The 23,128-nt window shown below is 37.3% G+C and overlaps 4 protein-coding genes across 4 annotated transcripts in view; 1 reads left to right on the forward strand and 3 right to left on the reverse strand.

The window, feature by feature from the left end:
* The first annotated feature begins 465 nt into the window (after positions 1-465).
* On the forward strand, positions 466-1,880 carry grp (gastrin-releasing peptide). Its single transcript, XM_035668512.1, has 3 exons — positions 466-751; positions 1,386-1,621; positions 1,727-1,880. Exons 1-3 carry the CDS (start codon positions 598-600, stop codon positions 1,778-1,780), a joined length of 444 nt encoding a protein of 147 aa, XP_035524405.1. The 5' UTR covers positions 466-597; the 3' UTR covers positions 1,781-1,880.
* A 2,096-nt stretch (positions 1,881-3,976) lies between these two features.
* rx3 (retinal homeobox gene 3) lies at positions 3,977-6,061 on the reverse strand. The gene is made up of 3 exons (XM_035668186.1): positions 5,803-6,061; positions 5,176-5,411; positions 3,977-4,426 (listed from the first exon to the last, which is right to left on the reverse strand). The coding sequence occupies exons 1-3, from the start codon at positions 6,059-6,061 to the stop codon at positions 3,977-3,979; spliced, it is 945 nt and encodes a 314-aa protein (XP_035524079.1).
* Positions 6,062-10,423: 4,362 nt separating this feature from the next.
* Positions 10,424-16,072, reverse strand: cplx4a (complexin 4a). Its single transcript, XM_035668188.1, has 3 exons — positions 15,909-16,072; positions 13,352-13,439; positions 10,424-10,948 (listed from the first exon to the last, which is right to left on the reverse strand). The coding sequence occupies exons 1-3, from the start codon at positions 16,070-16,072 to the stop codon at positions 10,721-10,723; spliced, it is 480 nt and encodes a 159-aa protein (XP_035524081.1). The 3' UTR covers positions 10,424-10,720.
* A 2,167-nt stretch (positions 16,073-18,239) lies between these two features.
* Positions 18,240-23,128, reverse strand: part of lman1 (lectin, mannose-binding, 1) — an 11,150-nt gene continuing 6,261 nt past the window's right edge. Inside the window, exons 9-13 of the mRNA XM_035668516.1 lie at positions 22,718-22,905; positions 22,454-22,533; positions 19,078-19,240; positions 18,867-18,991; positions 18,240-18,772 (exon numbers count right to left, since the gene is read on the reverse strand). Coding sequence (XP_035524409.1) covers positions 18,736-18,772; positions 18,867-18,991; positions 19,078-19,240; positions 22,454-22,533; positions 22,718-22,905 — 593 coding nt within the window. The 3' untranslated portion in view covers positions 18,240-18,735. The remainder of the gene's footprint in view (positions 18,773-18,866; positions 18,992-19,077; positions 19,241-22,453; positions 22,534-22,717; positions 22,906-23,128) is intronic.

Here is a 23,128-nt window from a genome sequence, read left to right on the forward strand (position 1 = left end):
CACTTAATAATGAAAAATCTTTTATTGGTTAGGATTAAAGGAGTATTTTTTACTCCTGGTAGCCGACTTTTGCTGATAGTAGCATACTAACAATATTAGGATATATTACTTTGGTATTATCACTTTTTCTCAAGTCAAGGATCTGGCCATTGCCAACCTTTCCACCACTTATTTGGAGAGAGGAAGCAATTATTGAGAAGTTGCGTCCATCATCGCGAAATGACGTTGCCACCCCCTGCAGTCACCCTGCAATCTCTGGACAAACAATAGCGAGCAATAATAATTACAGCCTATGATCATTTGTCATCCTCACTTTCTCATCCTGGCTCTGGCACCGTGCTACTTTTAAAAACACCCGCTGACGCACAGATGTATCAGGAGGGGCATTTAACTTTCATCATTAGTCACTTCTAACAAAGGCATCGGGAGTGTAACTACAAGAAGTCTGCAGCTGGAGACCTTTTCCCCTCTCTGCGATATCTGTTCACAGCAATAAAAAGCGACTATGGTGGAGATTTTCTAAGTTAGATCAAGCTGATTAACTGCAACTAAGGATTAATATACCACTGTTTAGATCTCACAGTTTCCTCTGATAACATGGGCGGAGTGTGCATATTTTATTCATGGACTTGCAGACCAGTGTGGCCAGTTTTTATTATTCTGGCTACAATACCTTGTATGTTGTACTGCTCGGAGAGTCCTGCGGCAGTTGTTGGCAAAATGTATCCACGCGGCAACCACTGGGCAGTAGGTAAGAGAAACTTCACATTTTCAATATGATAAGCAAAAGTAATATTGAATTGTATTATTATTATTTAATATTAGTTTGGTTGATTTATTTGGTAAATATGCACCATATTTGGTGGTTATATTTAGAGAAAATTATATAGCCTAATATCTCTTAGGATCAGCCAATATTTTAAGCACATTTAGAACTCCCTTAGACAGTTGCTCTTAAGAACATATATTTGCTCACTTGTAAAAAATAATAATGTTTAATAATTTATAATAATTAGAATAATGCAGTGATCTGCCACATATGTGTGCCAGCAATAACTCATATGTTACCTATTCATGTACAGTAATAGACAGACAGGTTTTTCTTAGCTTCTGGTGGACAGGACAAAATTGTAAATTACAGTAAATTGAATTAAAGTACATTAAACAAACGTACCTCTCTTATAAAGCTGTTTAATGGGAGACACATACTGAATACATTGCAATAGATTGTTTTCTAACCATCCATGCTTGCAATGTGGTAAGAGTGTGGATTTTATATACAGTTTAATTACATAGGCTATTAGGCTATTATCATGGTGTTGTTTAAACATCAAACAGATCTATTCCAGACTAGTTGATGCATCCCATTGTGTCCAACTTCCCAGGTCATTTGATGGGGAAGAAGAGCATCGAGAGCCTGCCTGAACTACAGGAGACCAACAGTGACTACCTCACACCCTCAGAAACAGCTGGGGTCACAGAGCTGGACCCATATGAGCGTCTGATGGAGGCTCTGATGCAACAAAAGAACCAAAAACAGATGATGCCACAAACTGCAGACAGGCTGCTTCGGCTGCGCAGCGGCTGGAGAGAAGAGGACCGAGACAAATATCTCAGAGAGGTCAGTTTGTGGATTGTACCTTCTACTCTAACTTGTCAGTGTTACCATTTTGGAAATAAGATGTTTACATATGTTTTTTTCCCCCATTTCATCACTACATTATAGATGTCAGATCTGCTTCTTCTGGCTTTGAAACTGCAAGACAATGATTCCACCTGAACGCAAGACAAATTCTGTCATCATTATCTTCTAAACCCTGTAATCATATATCCACACTGTAAATTTTGTCTGCTGTAAGAACACGCTGGAAACCCAATAAAAGTTTATTTTATCAGTAATTTCTAATTTGCATGTCATGCAGCAGTTTGATTGCAGACTGACATGAGAAGGTTATGTTATAAAAGCTGAGAATGCTCAATAAATCTAACTTGTTGTGATAAATCTAAGTTGTGATAACTGCATTGTGAATGTCTGATCATGCTTTGCACAACACGAGTAGCCTTCTACTTTTCAAAATATGTAATGCTCCACCTATACAGTAAAGCAGTTTATGTCACCAGATGGCGCACAATATTCATTTTGACAGCATCTGTGGTTTCTGTGTTACATATTGAGTAACTTACCAGTTAACATGATCATAATTAGAGATGACAACAGATCACCGAAAGCAGTTTAAGGCCCATTAATTGAGCTCTGATGCTGCTTTTTCTCATCAGAACAAATAAACACAAACACACCCCAGTGTCTATTTAGGACAGTAGGATAGATGATGATGATGGGGACTATTATTAGCCCTCAGGGGTTGCAGACAATAGGAAATGCTAATTGAAACAATTTGGTTACACACATAGTTTTTCTTTTAAAGCCAAAGGAAAGTTTTCTCTTCTGTCCTCTTCCCTCATTTGTCACGGATGATTGGCGAACAATAGAGGTACAAGCCACTTTCACCCCATCATTATGAGTCTAATCCCAGGAGCGAATGGGATGAAGTTTACAGGAGTTAATGAGGAGGAAATAAGTGGGTTGACAAACTCATTCTGTAAAACAGAGGGAGGAAGTCTGGGAGTTTAAGCTGTCTCTGAATAACACTCTCTATTCTTGTTAATGCTGCTTTAAATCAAATTATTTTGTTAAAGTGGTTTGAAACCTGATACGATAGAGATTAAATGAATTCTGTTGATCCAAAGTTGCATTTGCAGTAAGATGTGTGGCTTTATTTGAGGCTATAAGGGGTTTTAGAGAGAATTTGAGGATTCAATCCAGTATTGAATAACCTAATTATTCTTGAAAAAGAATCACTAGCTTTGCTTTAGTGTTAAAGTTTTATTGCTCTTTCTGAAAAACGCTATTTCCCCAACCTGATAGAGGATTTCACCACTGAGAGGTGCTGTTTTCAATATTTCCCCCATTAGTGTGGGTCGATCTTTCATGTACTTCTCTGCAGCATGATTATTTGCTTTAAATATCTTTACATCAATGTGCAAATCAACCACAGGTAATGAATGTTTTTTTCCTGCTGTTTCCTTTTGTATCACAGTCATTTCTGATGCACGCACATTTTTTTGTTGTCTAACAAATCTGCATTTCTCAAATGTGACAAATTGTCTGGGAAAACTTGATCAGCCACTATTTTGTTCATGGGTTTTACATATAAAGTTTATTGTATACATAAAATATTCACATTTGTTAAATCTTTCATGATGAAGATCAAAAACCAGCAGGGGATAATGAATTTAAATGAGGAGGGCTCCATGTACAAAAGAGGAATAAATACTGATACTAATGAACTCTGTATTAGTTACATCGGCAATATAACACTGAATAAGAATGACACGGGGCTGAATGAATGTACAACCTTACAGTAAACACAGCTTGCAGAGAAAAAAAGGAGGAAGGAAAACACCAGCACATCAGTGTTCATTAGCTTCATATATTACAGGAATGTCACAGTTAGTGGCACAGATTTTCAGATAGTTGCTTATAAGGGTAACACTTTACTTATATTAAATTAAATGAGTTATACCACTTTAGAATGTAGTTGTAATGAGCTATAAGGACATTTTAAAGGGTTTGTTTGTTGACAACTTCTATTATGAAGACATATTTTATATTATTACAACTGTGTTTTATGATGTTGTCATTCATAATCTTTTGTACTTGTTGACAAATACATTCATAAACACTTATATCTACTTACACCTTCATTATACCATTTATTACATTTTTATATACTGCTTAAAGCGTTACCCTTATAAGTGATGAGGATGTCTCTGTTCCAGGATGCCAACTGAAGATTTAAATGTTTAAAACTTCCAAAATAAAAATCCCATCAGCATGAAGATGAAGTCAGTTTTTCAAAAGATGCAGCATGACGTATTCTAGGTTCTCATGTCCATGGTTTAACCTCCAGCAGCATCACCACGTCTTTCCAATAGACTGAATATGTTCCTTGGCCTTCATCCTCAGTGAGGCAATACTGGAGTTCCTTGGATCAGCTGAGCACTGGTACACTGGCGGTGGGGGGCACATGGAGCCCATGTGGGGCAAGTGAGGGCTGTGTCCCAGGGCCTGGGAGTTGAGGAAGGAGGCCGGCAAGGAAGAGGGCATGGAAGGGGGAGGAGAAGGGGTGTAAGTGCCTGGGAGGCCCTGCGAGCCTGTGATGAAGCCCGGGAGTGACTGCAGGGAGGTGGAGGTGGTGATCGGGGTGGAGAGCCAGGGGTCTAGCTGCAGACTGGAGCCCAAGGAGCTGGTGGGAGAGCGGCGGAAGGAGAGCAAGGAAGAGGAGGAGGTGTCCTGGAGCTTGATGGAACTCACCTCCAGCTTCTCCTGCCGACGCCACTTGGCCCGCCGGTTTTGGAACCACACCTGCAAAAAAAGAGGAGGATTTTAATTTTCACTTCAACTCAATGCATAAAATAAAAGGCTGTATTCTTTTTAATGTACTATATAAAACATATATGAAGTGAAGAGATTAAATTAAGCTCTTTTTTGCATAAAATTATAAAGCTAATCAATCACTAGTGACAAAACTTTTTAAAGAAATTGATTCAACTTCCAGCTTTTCAGTTTCTTTCAGTGTTGAATCTATAAGAGCCTCACCTGAAGCAAGTTAAACATTTAAAAATAGATAATGTCTAAGTCTTAACTCAGCCAGATATGAAAATAGCTTTTTTTTTCTCCAGCAGCAGTTCCTCAAACTTAAAACTTTTCTTCACTGATCTAAACAATTTAAGTTACTCTGCACATAAGGTTGTTGTGGGAATAATAGGTGCAAGGAAGAAAATAACAAATAATGTGAGAAAATTAAACTAACATGTCACAAATAGTTTCTCTAAATTTATAATGTAGCTTTTTTAATTTGATATGATAATGGTAGATGTACCCAAAATAAATTTACTGAATGTATCAGAATTTTATTTTGGAAAGATTCCCTGTTTTTCCTCTGTTACTGTGTTTATTAAATTGACTATATTACAGATGTTTTCTTGTGTTTAGGATATAATGCATATATGGCCACAGGATTGTAACCACATTTGGTTATTCAGTAACCATTAGGCCGAATATACAGGTGCACAATGAAGAAAAAAGGGCGATTCTGTTTTGGGGACCCGTACCTGCACTCGGACCTCCGGCAGGTTGACCTTCAGCGCCAGCTCCTCCCTGCTGTACACGTCCGGGTAATGGGACTTTTCGAAAGCTCTCTCCAGCTCGTGAAGCTGGAAGGTGGTGAAAGTTGTCCGGTTCCGACGGTGCTTCTTCTTGGGGTTTTCATCATCGGACAGTTTGCCGTCTCTGTCCGGTGAGTCCGGGCAGACCGACGCTTCTGCGGCGCTGCTGGCGCAACACACACCTGCGGAGAAACAACCGTGTGAGGAAAAGCCTGAAAGTTTTGGCAAAGTTTAAATATGCTTCCTAAAATCAAATTCTGACAGTTTCAATTAAGTTCCAACTCTACTTGTCCCCTCCAAAGTAGCTCATTAATGTGTTTATTTATTAATTTGTTCGTTTTGGGGGATTTATTTATAGTTGAATCTGCTGAAACGCAAAATCCCACAAAATGACACCTGATGTAGGAAAATGATTAGTATACTGGATGATTTGTAACGTTATCTAGAGGTTTAAAAACTTCAGAAACCCAAAGACTTAATATTACAGATGATACATGCCATGTTTTAAGTTAGTTTTTTTGCACTTAAACTGACTTGATACTGACATTTTGAAATAAAACTAAATCTACTTACTGTCAAAACTTTCTGAGGAATGACTTTTCTTCATTGGGGTCACAATTACATTCCGCTCAGCATCTTTGACCAGCACTTTTTCTGTCATGCTGTAGGATGCTGATGATTTGTGGAAAATGGTGTCCTCTTTAAATCCCAGTATCGCCTCTATGCTGTGGATGGTAGACGGGTTTTCCCCAGGGCTCTGGACGGAGCGAGCGGAGGGAGACAAGCGCTCATCCATCATCATCACTTGGGAAGTTGATCCAAGAAGCCACATTTGTCGGTGAAGTCCAAAAAGATGGTAAAAAAATAAAAATTACTCACACTCCAACTTGTTTTCAAATGTATCTTCACTGTTCTTTGTGTTTAAGTTAAAGTTGCAAATTTCAAACCAGAGCTGAGGGCTGTTGGAAAACTTGCGCACAAGATAGGCACCAGTAAGACCAGACTTGCTCAGTGGATAGCAGCATCTTCAGAGGGGGCTTTTAAAGTAAGTAAAGACCCCCTGCTCATGCGGCACCCCTGCTGCACGTCAGAGAGGGGACGTCCTGTTGGATTTGCCCCTGATTTAGGGGTAACTGCGCCCATGAAGGCACCAGCGCACTCCCCTCCCTAACTCCTCCCCATCTCAAGTGCATCAGTCAGTGCTGGCTCTAAACCTACTTACATAAATCTTAAAACCATCTTTCCACTCCTCCAGATGTCATGTTCATGTCAGTCTGTAGAAAAAAAAGAGGAAGATTAGGCCCACAGATTAAGGTACAACAAAATCATAATTACAAGATTTCTGGTCAGGACACGGATTGCAAGATGACAGCTTAATATTTAATCAAAGCGTCAAGATATTGTTGCCAAACCAAATAGACATTTATTTAGTTGTGTAGAAGAATTGTTTGTTTTATTGACCTAGAGGAAGAATCTGGCACCTCCTGACACATGTTGAATAAAAGAAACTTAAATACCTTTACCGGCTAATTAAACTCAGTTAAATCCTGTATTAATGAGTCATAAACCAGACTATGAGGAGTTTTTTTAACCAGTTTCCTGTAGGTGTTGAGTCAAAGAAGGTAACAAAGCCCAAACAATAACAAATTTGGGCTATAACCACTTAACAGCAAACAAAGATTGACAGCAGTGTGGTAATCCTTCTTAAGGGGATTACATTATATTACTCAAAAGAGTTAAAACCCCTAAAACTATTTAGCTTTTCCTAATTACAGAAGGTGACCTTATCCTTTGTTTGCATGCAGTGGAGGGGGGTCACAGGGAGAGAGATGCTAACTGAGAACTCTTTTAATTGGCTCCAAAAGGTTGTGAGGCATGCAAAACTTTATTTATACAGCAAAAGTTTTTTAAACGTGATCTCTTGTTTGATAAGAGCTCTGACAATGTTTTATGGTACACATGAAGAAATAGGTTCTTCAGATGTATGTTGGAAACGTTTCATTGAGATTGATTTGATTCAATTTAATTGTTAAAATGTCAATTATGTTTTGACCTGTGGAAAAAGACAAACATTCAGTTTCTTTATCGTTAGCTCAATGCTCAGCTGCCAGTTAGCCTTGAAAATCGCATTCACACAGGCGGAACAAAGCTTCTGTATCACTAGTATAATGACCTGCAGTGTTCACAATACCAATAATGTCACACTTTGATGGCAGACAGACAGTGTCTTGTAAAATGATGTCAACTCAAAATTAATTTGAAATTCTTTGTCCTTTCAGTGCAAAAAGCCTTTCCAAATCTGAGATAGATCATGGCCCTGACCATATATTATTATCATATACTGTAAAATGAAGTACAGTATTATACTGATATTTTTGGCAGCACATTATTATACTGTGTAGGAAATGTTACTGTAATTTATTTTACAGTGCTATTGTCTAACCTACAGTGTATTTATACAATAAAACACTGTTATTTAGCTGCTGATGTAAAATAAGCGAAAGGTATACTATACTATACAAAAAGCCCAACATATATTGTCTAATTTGAACAACACAGTAATAATAATATGGAAGAGTTACTGTAAAATAATACAACAATATTAACAGATCTGATCTTTAAACAAGATGAAAAGAAAGTGGTTCCCTCTTGGAGGAGCCGTTGTAACTGGCTACTGAGACTTAAAGCCAGGTTGGATAATAAATACTGAAACGGATGTGTTTCTATCCAACTAGTAAACCATCTGGGTCGTCTTTACTTTACTCAACCATAACCAACTTTAACCCAAAAATGGCTGCTGTGAAAAAGGTCTTTATACGTCACGTCATCTCCGGTCTGGTGCCAAATGGAACAGTTTTCAAGTAATCCTGTTTTGCTTCGCTCTTTAATTTGTTCCCCACTACCCCTCAGTAAACATTGTTGGACAAACAACCCAATCATTTCTGGCTGTCTGAAGATATGGTCGCAGTTTAAGATTCATTTTAAGCATAAACAAGCTCTTATCACCTCCCCTATTCTAGCAAACATCAATTTTGCCCCATCTCTCACAGACCCATCTTTCCAGTTGTGGCATAGGAGAGCGATTAAATGTGTGAAGGACCTTTTTAAGGAAGGGTACTTAATTTCTTTTGAACAGTTAAAGAAAGACTTCAGTATCCCTCAGTCAGATTTCTTTAGATACCTGCAGGTACGGGTTATGTAAAACCACTTCCTCTTTAACAAACCCTCAGAGTACATGGATAGATGATTGTTTGAACATGGATCCAGTTGACAGAGGTCTGGTGTCTGTGTTATATGATAATATCCAGAGAATTTCCATCATACCACTTAATCGTCTAGTAAGGCTATGGGAGGAAGAATTAAGAACCACCATATCAGATGTAAACTGGCAGGCAGCAATTACATGGGTACACTCCTCATCAATATGTATTCGACATGGGTTGCTGCAGTTTAAGGTTCTGCACAGATTATATCTATCTGCAAGTAAGCTAGCCAATCTCTACCCTGGTTTAGACCCGACTTGCATTAGATGCAGGCAGGACCAGGCTAGCCTCAGTCACATGTTTTGATTATGCCCGAAACTGACTCTATTTTTGGCAGGGTATATTTGATACATTTTCATATATGTGTAATAAAGTTATTAGTCCCAACCCATTAACTGCATTATTTGGGTTCGTCCCTCACGAGACACCAATAACAAGACACCAGGCTGAGGCTATAGCATATGCAGTTATGTGTGTATATTATCATTTTTTATGGGGTATTGAGTACTGCTGTGAGTTATATAATGTGAAAATCAATAAAAATATTGGAATAATAATACTTCAGTCATCAGTTCAGCCAGGATGTGCATGAAAAGGTAATGTTAATGTCTCTATTTCAATCATATATCGATTACTTTTAAACTATTTTAACCATTTACAACTGCAGAAGTAGGGTGCCCCCCGTGGTACGAGTACCCCCAGTCTGTGCTTTACCTCCAGTTTCACATTTTTATAAATTGCCTGTCTCTTAGCTCAAGTTCTGGTATTGCAAGACTTCAGTTTATCCTGTTCTCATTTAGAGAGAGAGATGGAAAGAGATAAAGAGAGAGAGGGAGAGAGATAAAGAGAGAGAGAGCGGGGGCATGGGCTGACAACCTTGGCTATGCTGATCCTATTAGATGGTAATCTCCAGACTTTATAAATCCACAGCCGTTTAAACTTAGGTTCATGTGAAACTCTAAATGTTGGGGATTCCTTCCTCCCCCCTGTTCTGCCTAATCATCCCGAACAAGTGTTTGGATAATGCCCAATTAAATTAAGACCTTTATTCTTTATTCATTGCATTAGCCCTGATTTAGGTAGATGTGATTAATTGTAGTTGCATAATTTTAAATGTTTCATGGTTGTATAACAGAATATCTGTGCGACTGACCATTGTAAAAACAACTGAGGATTTGAAATGATAAACTTAATACATTTAACAAGGTGTCTTTTCCTAAAATCAAGTCTGTGAAAAGTTTGAATTAATAATAATTGAATCTCACGGAGCTTAGTAGAGACATGAATTTGACTGACAAATATCCAGCACACACAGACATATTTCACCTTTTCAATATACATCTTTATTTGAACAATACATTTGTTTTCTCAGTTTGAAGTACCTCCATATATTTCATCAGTGTTTATGTACATTGTTTTTGTGTTTATGGAATAAATCATTCTGCATTTTCAAATGATGATTTGTGCAAATCTGCAAATGTCTCTGCAAATGTTTCAGGCTTGACCGTTTTTATTACAATGTGTAGACAGATTCAAAGTAAATCAACATGTCAAGACTTATGAAGACTGTCTGCTTTAACATCGAAAGAAAATCTAAATATCATACTTAATTCAAACACCACATACAAAAAATAATCTAGAAATACCAGTAAACCAAAAGGAAAGTTGAAACACTTGGACAGGGTTGAATTTTAACGTAAATATTATTTTTTTTTGTCTTAGTATATTGTTATTTATTTGACTTAAAATCACGCAACTCTCTCATTTCACAACAAACAGAGAAAAAAGTTTATATCACAAAGAATCATCTTTTTTTATGTATTGTGGCCTGTGATGTGATGTAAAAAGCAATAAAATCACTTTCTAAATACATGATCTAAAGAAAATGTCATGGGGTAGAGATGGGGCACCCTGGTTTTTAGTATTTAAGTATTCCCAGTTTATTGCAATGAAAAGTTAAATTAAATAAGTAAATTACCACCCATCCTCCAGTAGATGCAGACCGGTAGGGGTGGCCAGGCTTAGATTTTTGATCACAGAAAGACAAATTGCCCTTTTAGTGCTTATAGTTTTAATGAATACTTTATAGGCGGTTTACGGAGTAACTGAATCCCAAACTTATTAACACAGCTCAGTCTGCAGATTGCCAGAAAGCGTGTTTCACATGTTCTTCTCTTCTCCCTTTTTTCTTCTTCATTATTGAAACCCAGACCATCACCTCTGGCCATTCACATGACGGAGCACTTCTCCTCTGCTTTGCTCTTCAGCTCGGTGACGGTGGCCGAGGCCTTCTCCTTCAGCTGGTCCATGTCCATGTTCTGCAAGTTTTGAAACTGGCCCATGATGGAGTCCTTGCCCTCTTCCTCCGTGGCGTCCTCGTCCACCATCTTGAGCAGCTCCTCGGGTACGTCCACGTCGTCCCCGGCCATCTCGATCATGTTCTCATCTTGCTCGCTCTGCAGACGACAACATTGGGGAGAAAACACGGTCAGAACCCAAAAACAGACGTATGACAAGGATCAGAAAGTCTCTGATCACATATTAAGTATCACAACGGCCCTTATTTGGTATGCAACATCTTTAGAACACGAAAGAGGTCACAAAATGTATAATAGAGGGTTGTAAAATGTCATGGTTTGAGACATTTTTATCTTCAAATGTTCTTTGTTTTCTTTGGAGCAGTAATAGATTAGCTAAAATAATTCTCCATAATGTCATTATAACTTTGTTATATATGAAGAATACCAGACATTAAGGAGAGCATTTTATTGTTTTCCCTGACTATAAAAAAGACTGTATACTTATGGCATTAAATTATTATTTGCAGAAGTAAACAACCTGAAGGATGACTTAAAGGCTTTCTACAGCATTAACATGCTGTACTCCTTTACATAAACCTGATTTATTGACCACTTTCTGATTAATATTATTTTCCTCATTTGATTTAATTTATTTTAGGTCTAATGTAACACATTTAAAACTTTACATTGGTGTCTGAATTCAAATTATAAACAGTCAAGTTATAAACAATCAAGAAAACTAGGACACAAACAAACAGATGAAGTCCATCTTAATCCAGGTTCCAGTTGCTGCTCTCAAGGATATTCTGCTGTCTGTGTTTTCTACATTTTTGCGAAGCAGAGTCTCTTTTCACTTCACTGTCCATGCTCCTTCACCGTGTGTACATTCTCAATTTAAAGCCTTTCCAACAAACCCAGTCTACATCACTCAATATCTGGAATAGTCATGCAATAGTCTGTGACTACTTTCAACGTCAATCTGGGGGATTATCTCAGCCCTGCCTTAGCCTTTCCTCTCCGAATCCCAACGATAGTCTAAAGATAACTTCTATAGCGTTGCACGAGACTCTAATTCCATTAGACTAACAGCACCGACTTCCTGTTTCGACTCATACTATACATTTGTACTTTTTTATATTTGTGTAAATATATATTCTTCTGACCTCACGCTTGATAGCATGTATGCATGTTCTCAACCTCTTACCTGTTAAATGAAAATAATAAACAGAACATGATTCCTTTAAGTGTCTTGTTGTCGGAAATCCAGTTAAAATATATATTTCAGTTCTAATAGAGACTCGTCGTTTCATTGTCATTAGTTATTTTTCCAGCTTACAAGCAATGTAAACATCATTTATGGAAAATAATTGGATTTATATGTATAGCCTCCTGCCATTGTCCTCATCATACATATGTGTGTGGTCACAATTTAAAAGACAAACCATGAAAAGAAATGCACCCATTGTTTAAACCAGAAAGGGAATAATAGAGTGTCTATTGAGGGAGACAAACACCTCCACAAGCCAAGGTCATCACTGCATTCAGAATAAAAATAATGGTATTAGAAAAGCTGTATTAGATATTGATTTCACTCTTTTGCCATAAAAACACAAAGTTAATTTCAAGCAAGTTTTCACCTCTAGGTTAATTTATACAATTAGAAGACACTCTACTGGTGTTTTTCTTTAAATGTCTTAAATAAAATCCCAACATACCTTCTTTTCTTCCTCCATTGCACTTTTTTTTTCACGAGTCCTTTAAAATTGTTCTATTGCCTTGGTTTAGTAGACGTTGTTCTTTCTTAAAGCCAGTTCCCTAATGAGCCTGGGACACCTGCTCAGTGGCATTTGGCTTTGTAAGACTCAAGGTGCAATATGGGACACATAGGCTAACGTCTCCAGGACGCTGGTTGAACGTCTATCCCACTAATCTACTGGCATGGCTTCCACCTCCTGTTGTCCAAGCTGCAGCTGCCAAGTGCTGCTGTTAGATAAAGATAACCTCAACCATGAAGCAGCTGTCTGTTTCTCTAACTGCAGCCAGGACACTTTCAAACCCATTTAATAAGGAGCGTAAATTGTAACTACCAGTTCTTATTAAAAGACTAAAAGAAGGATTAATCTGATGAAAAGAAGGTCATAGGTGTCAAGTTTAAGCAACTGTTAACACTTTACTTTAACACTCCCTATTAAGCATTTATAAACAGTATATAAACATTTAACCCCATGGGCACCCATAAGTGGAGGCTGGTGTATAAACACTATAATAATGAATGACAATATAGGAAAACACAGTTGTAATAATATGAAATATGTCTTTATAGGGGAAGTCGCTGACAAATACTTAATATGTCCTTATATATGCTTACAACTATATTATAGCGTCTTATAATAAAATATGTATATAGTGCTAATGCTAAAAATGTGGTTAAAGTAAAGATTAGATTAAACCATTATACCTTTGTATTCCAACTGAGGAGAATTTATTCATGCATACTATATAGTATTAAATGAAATAAATATGAGTTACACTAGAACAGTAGGGATAAAAACTCTTTACCTTTGGCAGCCTGTATTTGTCTCTGAGGCACACCCTGAGTGTTGCCCTCTCTGCCTTCTTGTGTAAGAAATCTGCATCTCTCTCCATCCTGAAATAGAAATAAAAACATTATTAGCCTTTTTTGTTGATCTCCAGAACATCCCAACTTAGTTAAAGTAAAAATATTATTAATCTTAATCTCTTTTCTGGAGAATACAATGGTAGAAGCTGTAGGAAAATACTAGTACAAAGGGGATTTTTATGACCTTGTGTTTATTATGTGAGCTCTTGTTTGTCATCGGTGTATCAACGGCTCAAGAGCAGCCTAATGTTTTTTTCAACATTTGGATTGTCACATAAAAATCGTTTCTTCCCAATAGCTTAGTCTGTTTTGTTTTCACTATATCTTAATCCAGCATGGCACCCTGCATATATACAATCAGCTGAACACAGAGGCAGTGAGAGCAACACAACATCCTCCAGTTCATCTGAATATCATTTAAGCAGGAAATCATGCCTGTTGAAAGATATTTAAATGTAACCACTGAGGTGTGTTGTTTAGTAAATAAAGTTTTGTATAAGTGTATCTCAATTGGCTTTTCGTTCAAGATGGACTATTATTAATCTGTCATAACTGGTGTAAACATCCCAAAATCTATTTTAATAGTACATGGAAGTTTTATGCATGAGTTTTGCCAGCTACGCCATTTTCAATTGCAGTGTCTTGTTATACCACTTACTGAAAACTGTTATTGTAATTGATGCTATTTTACTTCTGTAAACCTATAACAGGGTAATTCAGAGCTTTGGAAAATATATAATATTACTTAGATCTGAAATCTGTAAGGCGTGCCCATAAATTTATTTTCTTAGTAATGTAATAAGATTACGTTCAGTGATTCCAGTGTTAACAGTTTACATCCTTTAGATTCATAGAATAGAAAATACACTAAAGCTGTGTTCAGTGTTACACACTAAATCAGATTTTGTTGTATGACAACACATACATCATACATCATTTTTCATCAGTGATTCTGGTATCTGTGAATCAAGTTATAAAAGCATATGTATTTAAATCCCTGGGACTGAATCAGTTTTCCGGTAGGACTCACACACTATGAGACTTTGTGTATTCCTGCAAGACAAGACTCACATACTTTCTCTCAGCCAATTAAAGATGGGATTATTAGGCCAGACTGAGTCAAGGAGATTTGCAATCAAGCCAAGATGCCACAACTTGAACTGTAGTGAAACAACAACACAGTGGATGGAGGTGTCTAACAAACACTCAACAAATTAAAATGCTTAATCTGCCCGGACAGATTATACAAATACTTTTTGAGAATTTTTATGAAGAACAAATAGTCTTTCATGTTCTTTCCTTTTCATTTCTATCAGGTGTTTGTGTGGATCAGAATTTGTTGCCATACATCTGAAAATGTTACTAGAAATCTACAATTATGGGCAATGTTGACGTTTTATGTCGTCTTTTAAATCAAGTACACATAAGAGTGGAGAGGCTGGATTAATTTTGTTATGTAATACAGGCTGACTGGATCTGCTTGGTGCTGCAAAATCTACTCTGTATCACAAAAATACAAATTCCAGATTTGTCAAAATTGAAAGAAATGTTTTAATATTAAAATATATAAAATATATATTTACACATTTTCTTCAAGATGGAATTTAGGATGGATACATCACACTGTTGCTTAGTGTAAATTGTATTACTTAAATGTCTGCTTTAGTGAGAGGAACTGGAACCTTATACAAGATAAACAGACCATAATGCATTGGTGGACAGAAACACCCTAGTGGACAAAACTAAGCTACCTGCTGCTGATATGACTGTAGATGAAGATTGAAGATATTCAATTGAAAATTAATGAAGAGGGACAATAAGATGTGTCTATATTGTAGAAAACTATCAATATGGACTCTTGGCTACCTAAAATGGTGATCTCTCTAAAATAAATATAATTTTGCAGGATTGTGATTTCTTTCCTTTGCTGCCCCACCTTAACCACTGAGGTTTTTAGTGTTTCAGTTGAAATATTCCAACATTTATTGCTCTAATGTCCATGTTTTCAAGCTGTAAATAAAACTGCCATATTACAACTGCTTACTCAACTGTGTTCAGAACCAGAAAGTCCCTTACAATATTACCCATAAATGCACTTGATGAAGAAACAGATGACAGATTATAGGAGATTATTGATCCAGGTCCAGCATGACCTATAGCCTCAGTGGCTTATTATGATGAAAATTCAGGAAAACAAAAAAAAAGAAAAGATCCACTATGGCTGTGACCTTCAGCAACAGATGCATCTCTCAGAAACACAGCTTGCTCATTGTAAACTCATGAAAATAACCGATACATGATTAAAATGTTTACATTTAGTTAGGTTTATATTAAAATATATGGTTATGTGTAGTTCAAAAGGGGGAGAACGGTGAAGGATTGTAATGCAGGAGAAAACCACTTGTCAAGGTCAGATTGTACATACTGCAGCCATACTGTTTCCAATGGGCCAGTGGCATCAATTAAAAGTGGAGAACTGTCCGTGTTTCTACTTACTTCTCCTCCACCACCTGTTTTTGGTACTCTTCATACTCCTCGCGTGTCATCCCTGCTGCTTTGGCTGGATCTGTGGGGGTGGCCTCCTCTTCTTTGTCACCTCCACCACCAAGACCAATTCCTGACAGGGGGTTCCCAATCATGCTCTTGATCAAGAAAGCCATCTTGAGTTGTGTGGCTGTTTACTCTGCGAGGATAAGAATATTTTTGTAGATGAAAATTATGCTGTTCCCCTTATTGTGCCCTCCGGTTCTCCCTCCTATAGCCGTCAAATCCAGTGGTAGCTCTCTAGCTAACCTGCTGCTTGACTATGGAGCCAAGGACACACTGACGACAAGCAACAGACACATACACACACACTTACAAACACACACACCCACACAACGTTTTGCCAGGGCCATAATCTGGATTTAATCCTCCCTGCTCCACTATGCTAAGAGGCAGATGGCCTGTTTTCTCTCTATTTTTAAATCGTGCAGACCTTTGTAGACGTTTTCCTTTATTAATTTTGACACTTTGACGCATTCTTTGGAAGAACTAGGTGCAGCACTCATGATAAAAATGGTTTTGGTGATGGGTGTCCTCAGTTTGGGACCACATATGCTGCTTCCGCCCACTGGTGCTTAATCATATTAGTAAAGTACGGGCTGGCCCGTGTGCAGCTTATACTGGTGAGACCAAGTAGAGTAGAGAGAGAGGGGAGCGGGATTAGAGTCTTGTTTATCCCCCAATGGAGCCATCGTTCATGCCGTGCTATTGTTCAGTGGGAGAATGATTGACACGAGGATGAGAGGTGGGGAGGAGACACCTCTGAGTTCATTTCACCCTATCACTACTTCACTATCTGAAAGCTTGGTGAAGGACTTATTACCCCAATATTCCTGAGCACAGACATTTTTAAAAAGGTTCACCTGCAACCAAATGTCTCTTGTAATATCTTTGGTTATGTTATATGCATGTTTAAAGCATATTGTAAAGTAAAATATATAGAAAAGCAGGAATCTATGTGATAATTATTATTATTATAGGATTGTTTGTGCCTTTATTTGATAGTTCAGTCAAGCAGATAATGTTGGGACTGTGGAGAGAGATGACGTGGAGAAAAGGGTGCTGCATGGATTTGAACCTGGATGTTATAGTTACATGTTATGCATCCAGTACTGCACTTGGCCAAAAGTGTGCAGTGGTAAGATAGATGAAAAATCCCTCCATCAGTGTGTTCAATGAACTGAAACAACCTGTAATACATGTTATAGAATATCTATCTAAGTCATGTATCTGTGTTATTCACTGAAGGAAAGATGTGAATTGCTTCAATGTCTAAATAATCGCTGATAAGCTTTCAGGTTTCCTTTAGCCAGAAACGTTATCCAGTATTTTTGATATTGCCACAACTCAGCAGCACTAGCAGTGTTTCTGAATGCTTCATGCACTGTTGGCTGGCCAGTTGGTCCACCACTTTGGTCCCTATTGGATGCCTCATGATGACTTTGATGAACCCTTGACTTTTCCTTTAGTGCCAGCATTAGTTTGACATTTGTGGTTATTAGTGAAAGGTCTCAACCACTATTGGCTGGATCATCATCAAATGACATTCCTGCTCTATTTCCCTCAGGATGAACTGTAATAGGTTTGGTTGCCAACATTTTAATGTGCTCAATACTTTGGTTTATGACTAAATACTTGTAAACCTAATGACATTCCCATCAGCCTCAGCTGCACTTTGTGTTTACTGCTAATGAGCTAGTATTAGCGTGCTACCACAATAAACTAAGTCAATGAACATTGTAAACATTACACCTGCTAAACATTAGCATGTTAGCATTTAGCTTAAAGCACCACTATAGGCCTACTTAAGTAGCATGGTTGTGGTGGTTTATACCTCACTATAAAACCGTATAATGTAAGCTGACACCGTGTTTATTAATGTATTTGTCAATAACTATAACTTTTCATTTGAAGCATTTGTGTATAAACAGTTAATAAATGCTTTATCACTGTAATTTCTTCATGTATAATTATACAGATACATTATAATGCGTTATGCAAACTGTTTATACATCCGTTATAGATGCTTCATAAGAGGGAGTTGACAAAATCATGTGGGTTATAAACTATAATCAGGTGTTTATATACTGCTTATAAATGGTACTAGCTACCATTGAGTGCCCTTAACTGTATGCAGTATGCTTTGACATTTAGCCATTTCAACTGCTCCTCTTCTGTAGCTACTAGCTGCAATAAACTCATCATGAGAGATGAACAGACTACATATTATTCAATGTAGATGCATTTTGTGTCTCACATGATAAAACACACAGACGCCACAGAGTGGTTTGTGTTTTCTGTTTATGTAAATTGTTCAGGTAGAGGATATGTCAGATTCTGACATTTTTGACTCAATCAAAACAGATAAACGGTAGCAGACATCTGCTCTGAGTTTTCATCACCAAAAGTTCAGCATTATTTTATACAAAATTGCACGTTTCAAAACACAGGGTTTTCTTTTCTGTTGTCAGTTGAGTTTCATGGAATAGGATTGTGGCAGATCTCAACTTTTGAAAACAAAATCTAAGGATTTGACCAACCAAAAATACTGTAAGGAGCATGTTACATCATGTTGAAAATCCAGAAGTCTCACAGAAGCATTCATACACAGCGATTTACTGATCAAATTAAAAATCTGCAATGAATTAAAACAAACTTCTTCAACAAAACCAATTTCTTCAAGTACAATAACTTACAATCTGAAAATAATCAAACCAAAAACAATAATCAAAATGGACATTCCCTCATTTACAGACGTTCAATTCAGAAATTAATTTAATCAAAAGAACTTCTTTGCTGCTGCTTCTTGTTGACTTCTAAAAGAGGGAAAGACACAAACCATTAGAGAGTCATGTAAATCCACATCAAAGCACATATATGGCATAAAAAATAAAAACAATGATTTCTTACTTGTACATGATGTAGCAGAAGAACAGAATTGACTGGACGACGATGAAGACTGCAAAATGAACGGTGGATAAGCAGGAAGGCATGGGAGGCATCTCAGGACACTTCACAGCCTTCTCGGCAGGATTCTGCGCGTGAAAACATACAGAAAGAGAGAGTTTAGTCAGCTGAATCCTTACCTGATTCATAAACTGATCAAAGTAAGAATCTGCACCTGAACGTTACGTTGGACCAGGTGCTCCACATCCCTTTTGACCGTGTGCAGATGTTCCTTGATGTCGTTGAAGTGCTGAATGGTCTCATACGTTCCCATTCCGACTGCATTACCCTGGTGTTGCGTTGAGCCGATCTGTTTCAGTGACTCGTGGAAGGAGTTTCTACATTGACAAAGAGAAGATACACTAAGTGACAGTTTACAGGCTGGAGAGCCAACAGTCCCTGTAGAAGCATTGTGCAATAAAACATTAATACTGCAACTGGTTCCCCAAAGGACTGAAATAAATCATCTTTAGTGCAACTGCCTTCTAATACCAAATAAATATCTCAGCAATGTAGTCAAAATGTTTACTCTTCAGAATTTGATACATGTGTTGAATGTTTCCCAACATTTAAATATGCTGTGCGGTATCATTTATTTACAGTAATACATATTGTCCAAAATTAATCTTTTAATCCCCTATTCACTAGAGGCTACATAGTCTCAAAGTTTGAAAAACAGAAAATTACCATCTGATAAAAGAGGTCATGATTGCTAAATTAATCCCTTATAAAAACATGTTCTTACAACAGATTACAAGTACAGGAGGTTAACAAACAGACCTCAGAGGAACGCTATCTGAAATCTGGGAACCAGATAAATATGGTTTAGCTTAGCATAAATACTGGAAACAGCCAGCCTGGCTCTGTCAAAAAAAAAAAAAAACTACCAGCACCTCTACAGCTCACTAATTCACACATTATGTATAATTTGTTTATTCTGCGCGTCTTGTGAGGTTGCCAGACAACCAGCAGAGACTGCGTATTTCCCAAAACGGGGGAGTTAAAAGTCACTGCCCTAACATGTCTGATAATGGGGTATAGATATCTTGTTACGTTTTATATAATAAACCTGTTGTTACTATAGAAACCTCTGTTTACCTTTTCACACTAAAACTGACGTGATGAGTCAGAAGCAGGGCCATTATTTAAGATGTGTGTAAAGTACGTTGACTCATTGAGGCTGATGGTAAATGCTCGAAGGACTGTCTTTCTTTGAGTGAGTTCATACATCATTCCCTCAAAAAGACATCAAAATATACAAGCTAAAACCATTCCCATGGCTGGTCAGGACTAGTAATAAAATGTGAAATCTGTAAATCTGTATCTTCACTTTCAGTTTAATCAGTAAAGGAAGTAAAAAATACAGTCTGAACCATTCTCAGATGAGAATAAAGACGTCAAAGCCTGGATCATATTTCTCAACAAAATGCAATTTCTTAAAGTTGATTACTTACAGGGAGAAAGCAATAAGTTTCCCTTATCATCTTAAACACATCTAAGACGATTATAAAGAAAAAAGTGACTTGACAAATGAAAGGAATTTCCAGCAGCGTGAGTAAGAACGCCCTGAGGGAGGGATTGTGACAAGAAATCAATTGGAGGTAAACCATGTTTTGCCTGTGTATGACAGATGTATTTAAAGACTCCTAATCTGATAAGGACAAAATGGTGCTAAAATGTGGCCTTTTCTTGCTCGGCCACATGGCTGAGGTCTGAAAGGATGGACAGGGATGACATATAAACAAAATCTAATTTGTTTGAAGGAGAAGGGAATAAAAAAAAAATCTCCCTTGAGAAAGTAAGTGAGCATTTATTAAACCCTACATCTAATCTTCATCTGCCACAAGTGACCCATTTATGAGCAGAAAAGCCCTCCTTGGATATTTAGAGAGTCTGAGATGAAGTCCTATCATAAACTCTGTGTTTAAAAGATGGGTCAGGATAAACTGAGAGCTTAATCTACAAAGTAACACAGATCAGTCGCTCGCATTAGCACATTAGCTACTGCAGCCTTTTGCCAGGGTCTGAACTTATTTACAGTGGCAATCAGCTTACCCCTGTGCACCTCCTTATCTTGAAATTGCCACTGATTATGTGCTTTCTTAAAATTGAATCATCACAGAAACTCTGTCTTTCCCTGCCACCTATACAATAAAATTCAATTAAACAAGTGTTTCTGTGCAATTAATGTGCAATTGAGAGTCTGGGTCCATGTAAGTTATGGGTCAACAATATAATAAAGAAAATCATGTATGCAAAGTCATTTGAGGATGAATGTCCTGTTGGATTTAGGGCATATAAACAGCTTGGTTCTTTTATGATACATGAGACTAAGAGATTAATGTTACATAAAATAAAATCTTTAATATCTTGTGATTCTGATTAATTCTTAATGCAGATGGTGTGTTAAAATTAAGACATACAATCAAACTGCAGTGAAAGGAGAAATGTGCCACCATGAATAAATAAACACAATTTATTATTGCAAAATTCTGAAGTAAATTAAAGAACTAAAGGCTTCAGATTTCTATTAAGCTTAACACATGAGTCTTGAGTTGACAAGCCAAGAATAAGTACACTAGTTGGATAATTAATTACTGAATTATTGGTGAAATCGAAAAAAACATTCATTAAAATCCCCTCACACATCTAAAAAAAAAAAAAGTGGTTGTGAAAAAGACTTTTTTTTTTTATCTGTTGCGTGCTCGCAATGACTAAGCCCACAAGCACCTTAGGCAAGCAGTACAAAAGCACAAATATGTTATTGACTAAATACAAGCTCTAAACATCCAAAAATTACATTCTGTACACCTAATCAGGCTTAATTCCTATAAGTACCAAAATCAAACAGTAATTTAAATCTTTGCCATTGAAAGCACACCATCGTAAAATCTCTTAAGCTGTATTATCTTAAAATCTGTGCTGGCTGTCATCTGAGAGTGGTAAGGAGACCATTTTTAAAACTACTGAAGAAGAAGAAGAAGATAACAGCTGGATATTAGCATACCTATCATGCTGTAATTACTGGTTAGGGCTGCACAATTAAACAAAATATTATTAAACTTGCAAGTGTAATGTCCAAATTGCAGAAGCTGACATTTTCTGATACCCTAACAAATGTCACATCATCATGATTTTAATAGTTATTTTTCAGTAAAAAATTTAAATTGTGATTCAGAAATATTACAATGTCATTCCCACTAATCGTGAATCATACCTCGCAATATCTGTCAACATAACTGCAATAGGATTTTTGTGTGATAATTGTCCTATTAAGTGGTGAGGCTTTAAGCTGGTATGTGTGTGCACATGCATGTGGCTGACTGACTGTGGAGGGAGCTGTTACTGCAGCTGGATTATCAGGCTGGCAGACACCTGTGATGTTGCAGCCACTGCATCCTGAGATTAAATATGATTTGAGGGATTTAACGCCAGGATTTCCCTTGTTTTTCTTGAGTATCACAGATCTCTCTTTATGTTTGTTGCAAAAACAACAGCTAGTTTTTAAAGAATGATCAAACAACAACAACAATGACATTATTGTTACTTACTTCAACTCATTCAGGTTTCTGAGAACCTCCTGCTGGGTGGCTATGACAGAGCCCAACTGTTGTTGACTGGAAGTGTCCAGCTGAAAGAGAAATACAACATAGCGGTCTGAAGATTAAACACTCCAGTATTGACATATGATAAAGCTGTCATAAAAAAGGGTTTATTGGTTTTCATAAGCCATCATAAAAACAGTTGAATCTAAATGAATCTAAACCTTGTAGAAGCAAAACCACCGGCTATGCTTCAAAATATGAAATGCTCACCTGTCCCGACTCAGCGTTCGTCCCCTTCTTGGCGACCTCATCGGTGATGACTGAAACGTATCGCCGCTGCTCGTCCAGGATCATAGCGAGCTGCCGGTGCAGCTGCTTGATCTCCAGGTGGATCCGGTTCTGGCCTTCAAACACCTGACGGATCTCCCGGTCATTTACCGTCTCATACAAGTCCTCAACTGCAGAGGATGTAAACACATACAAGATTAAAACCAATTGAAATAAAATCTACAAACCTTTCATGAGGTATTGCAAATGTAAAGTTTTGCTCATGTCTCTTTGAGTATATTTTTATTATTATTTACATTTTCTAAACGATTTAACTTAATTTCAGACAATATAAAACAAATTAAACAGAGTAAAATAAAAGTTTATGATTCCCCCCCCCCCCCCCCCCAATAT

The sequence above is a fragment of the Morone saxatilis genome, unplaced genomic scaffold (genome assembly GCF_004916995.1).
Source record: "Morone saxatilis isolate NCDOM2014 unplaced genomic scaffold, NCSU_SB_2.0 Contig21, whole genome shotgun sequence".
Taxonomy (NCBI): domain Eukaryota; kingdom Metazoa; phylum Chordata; class Actinopteri; family Moronidae; genus Morone; species Morone saxatilis.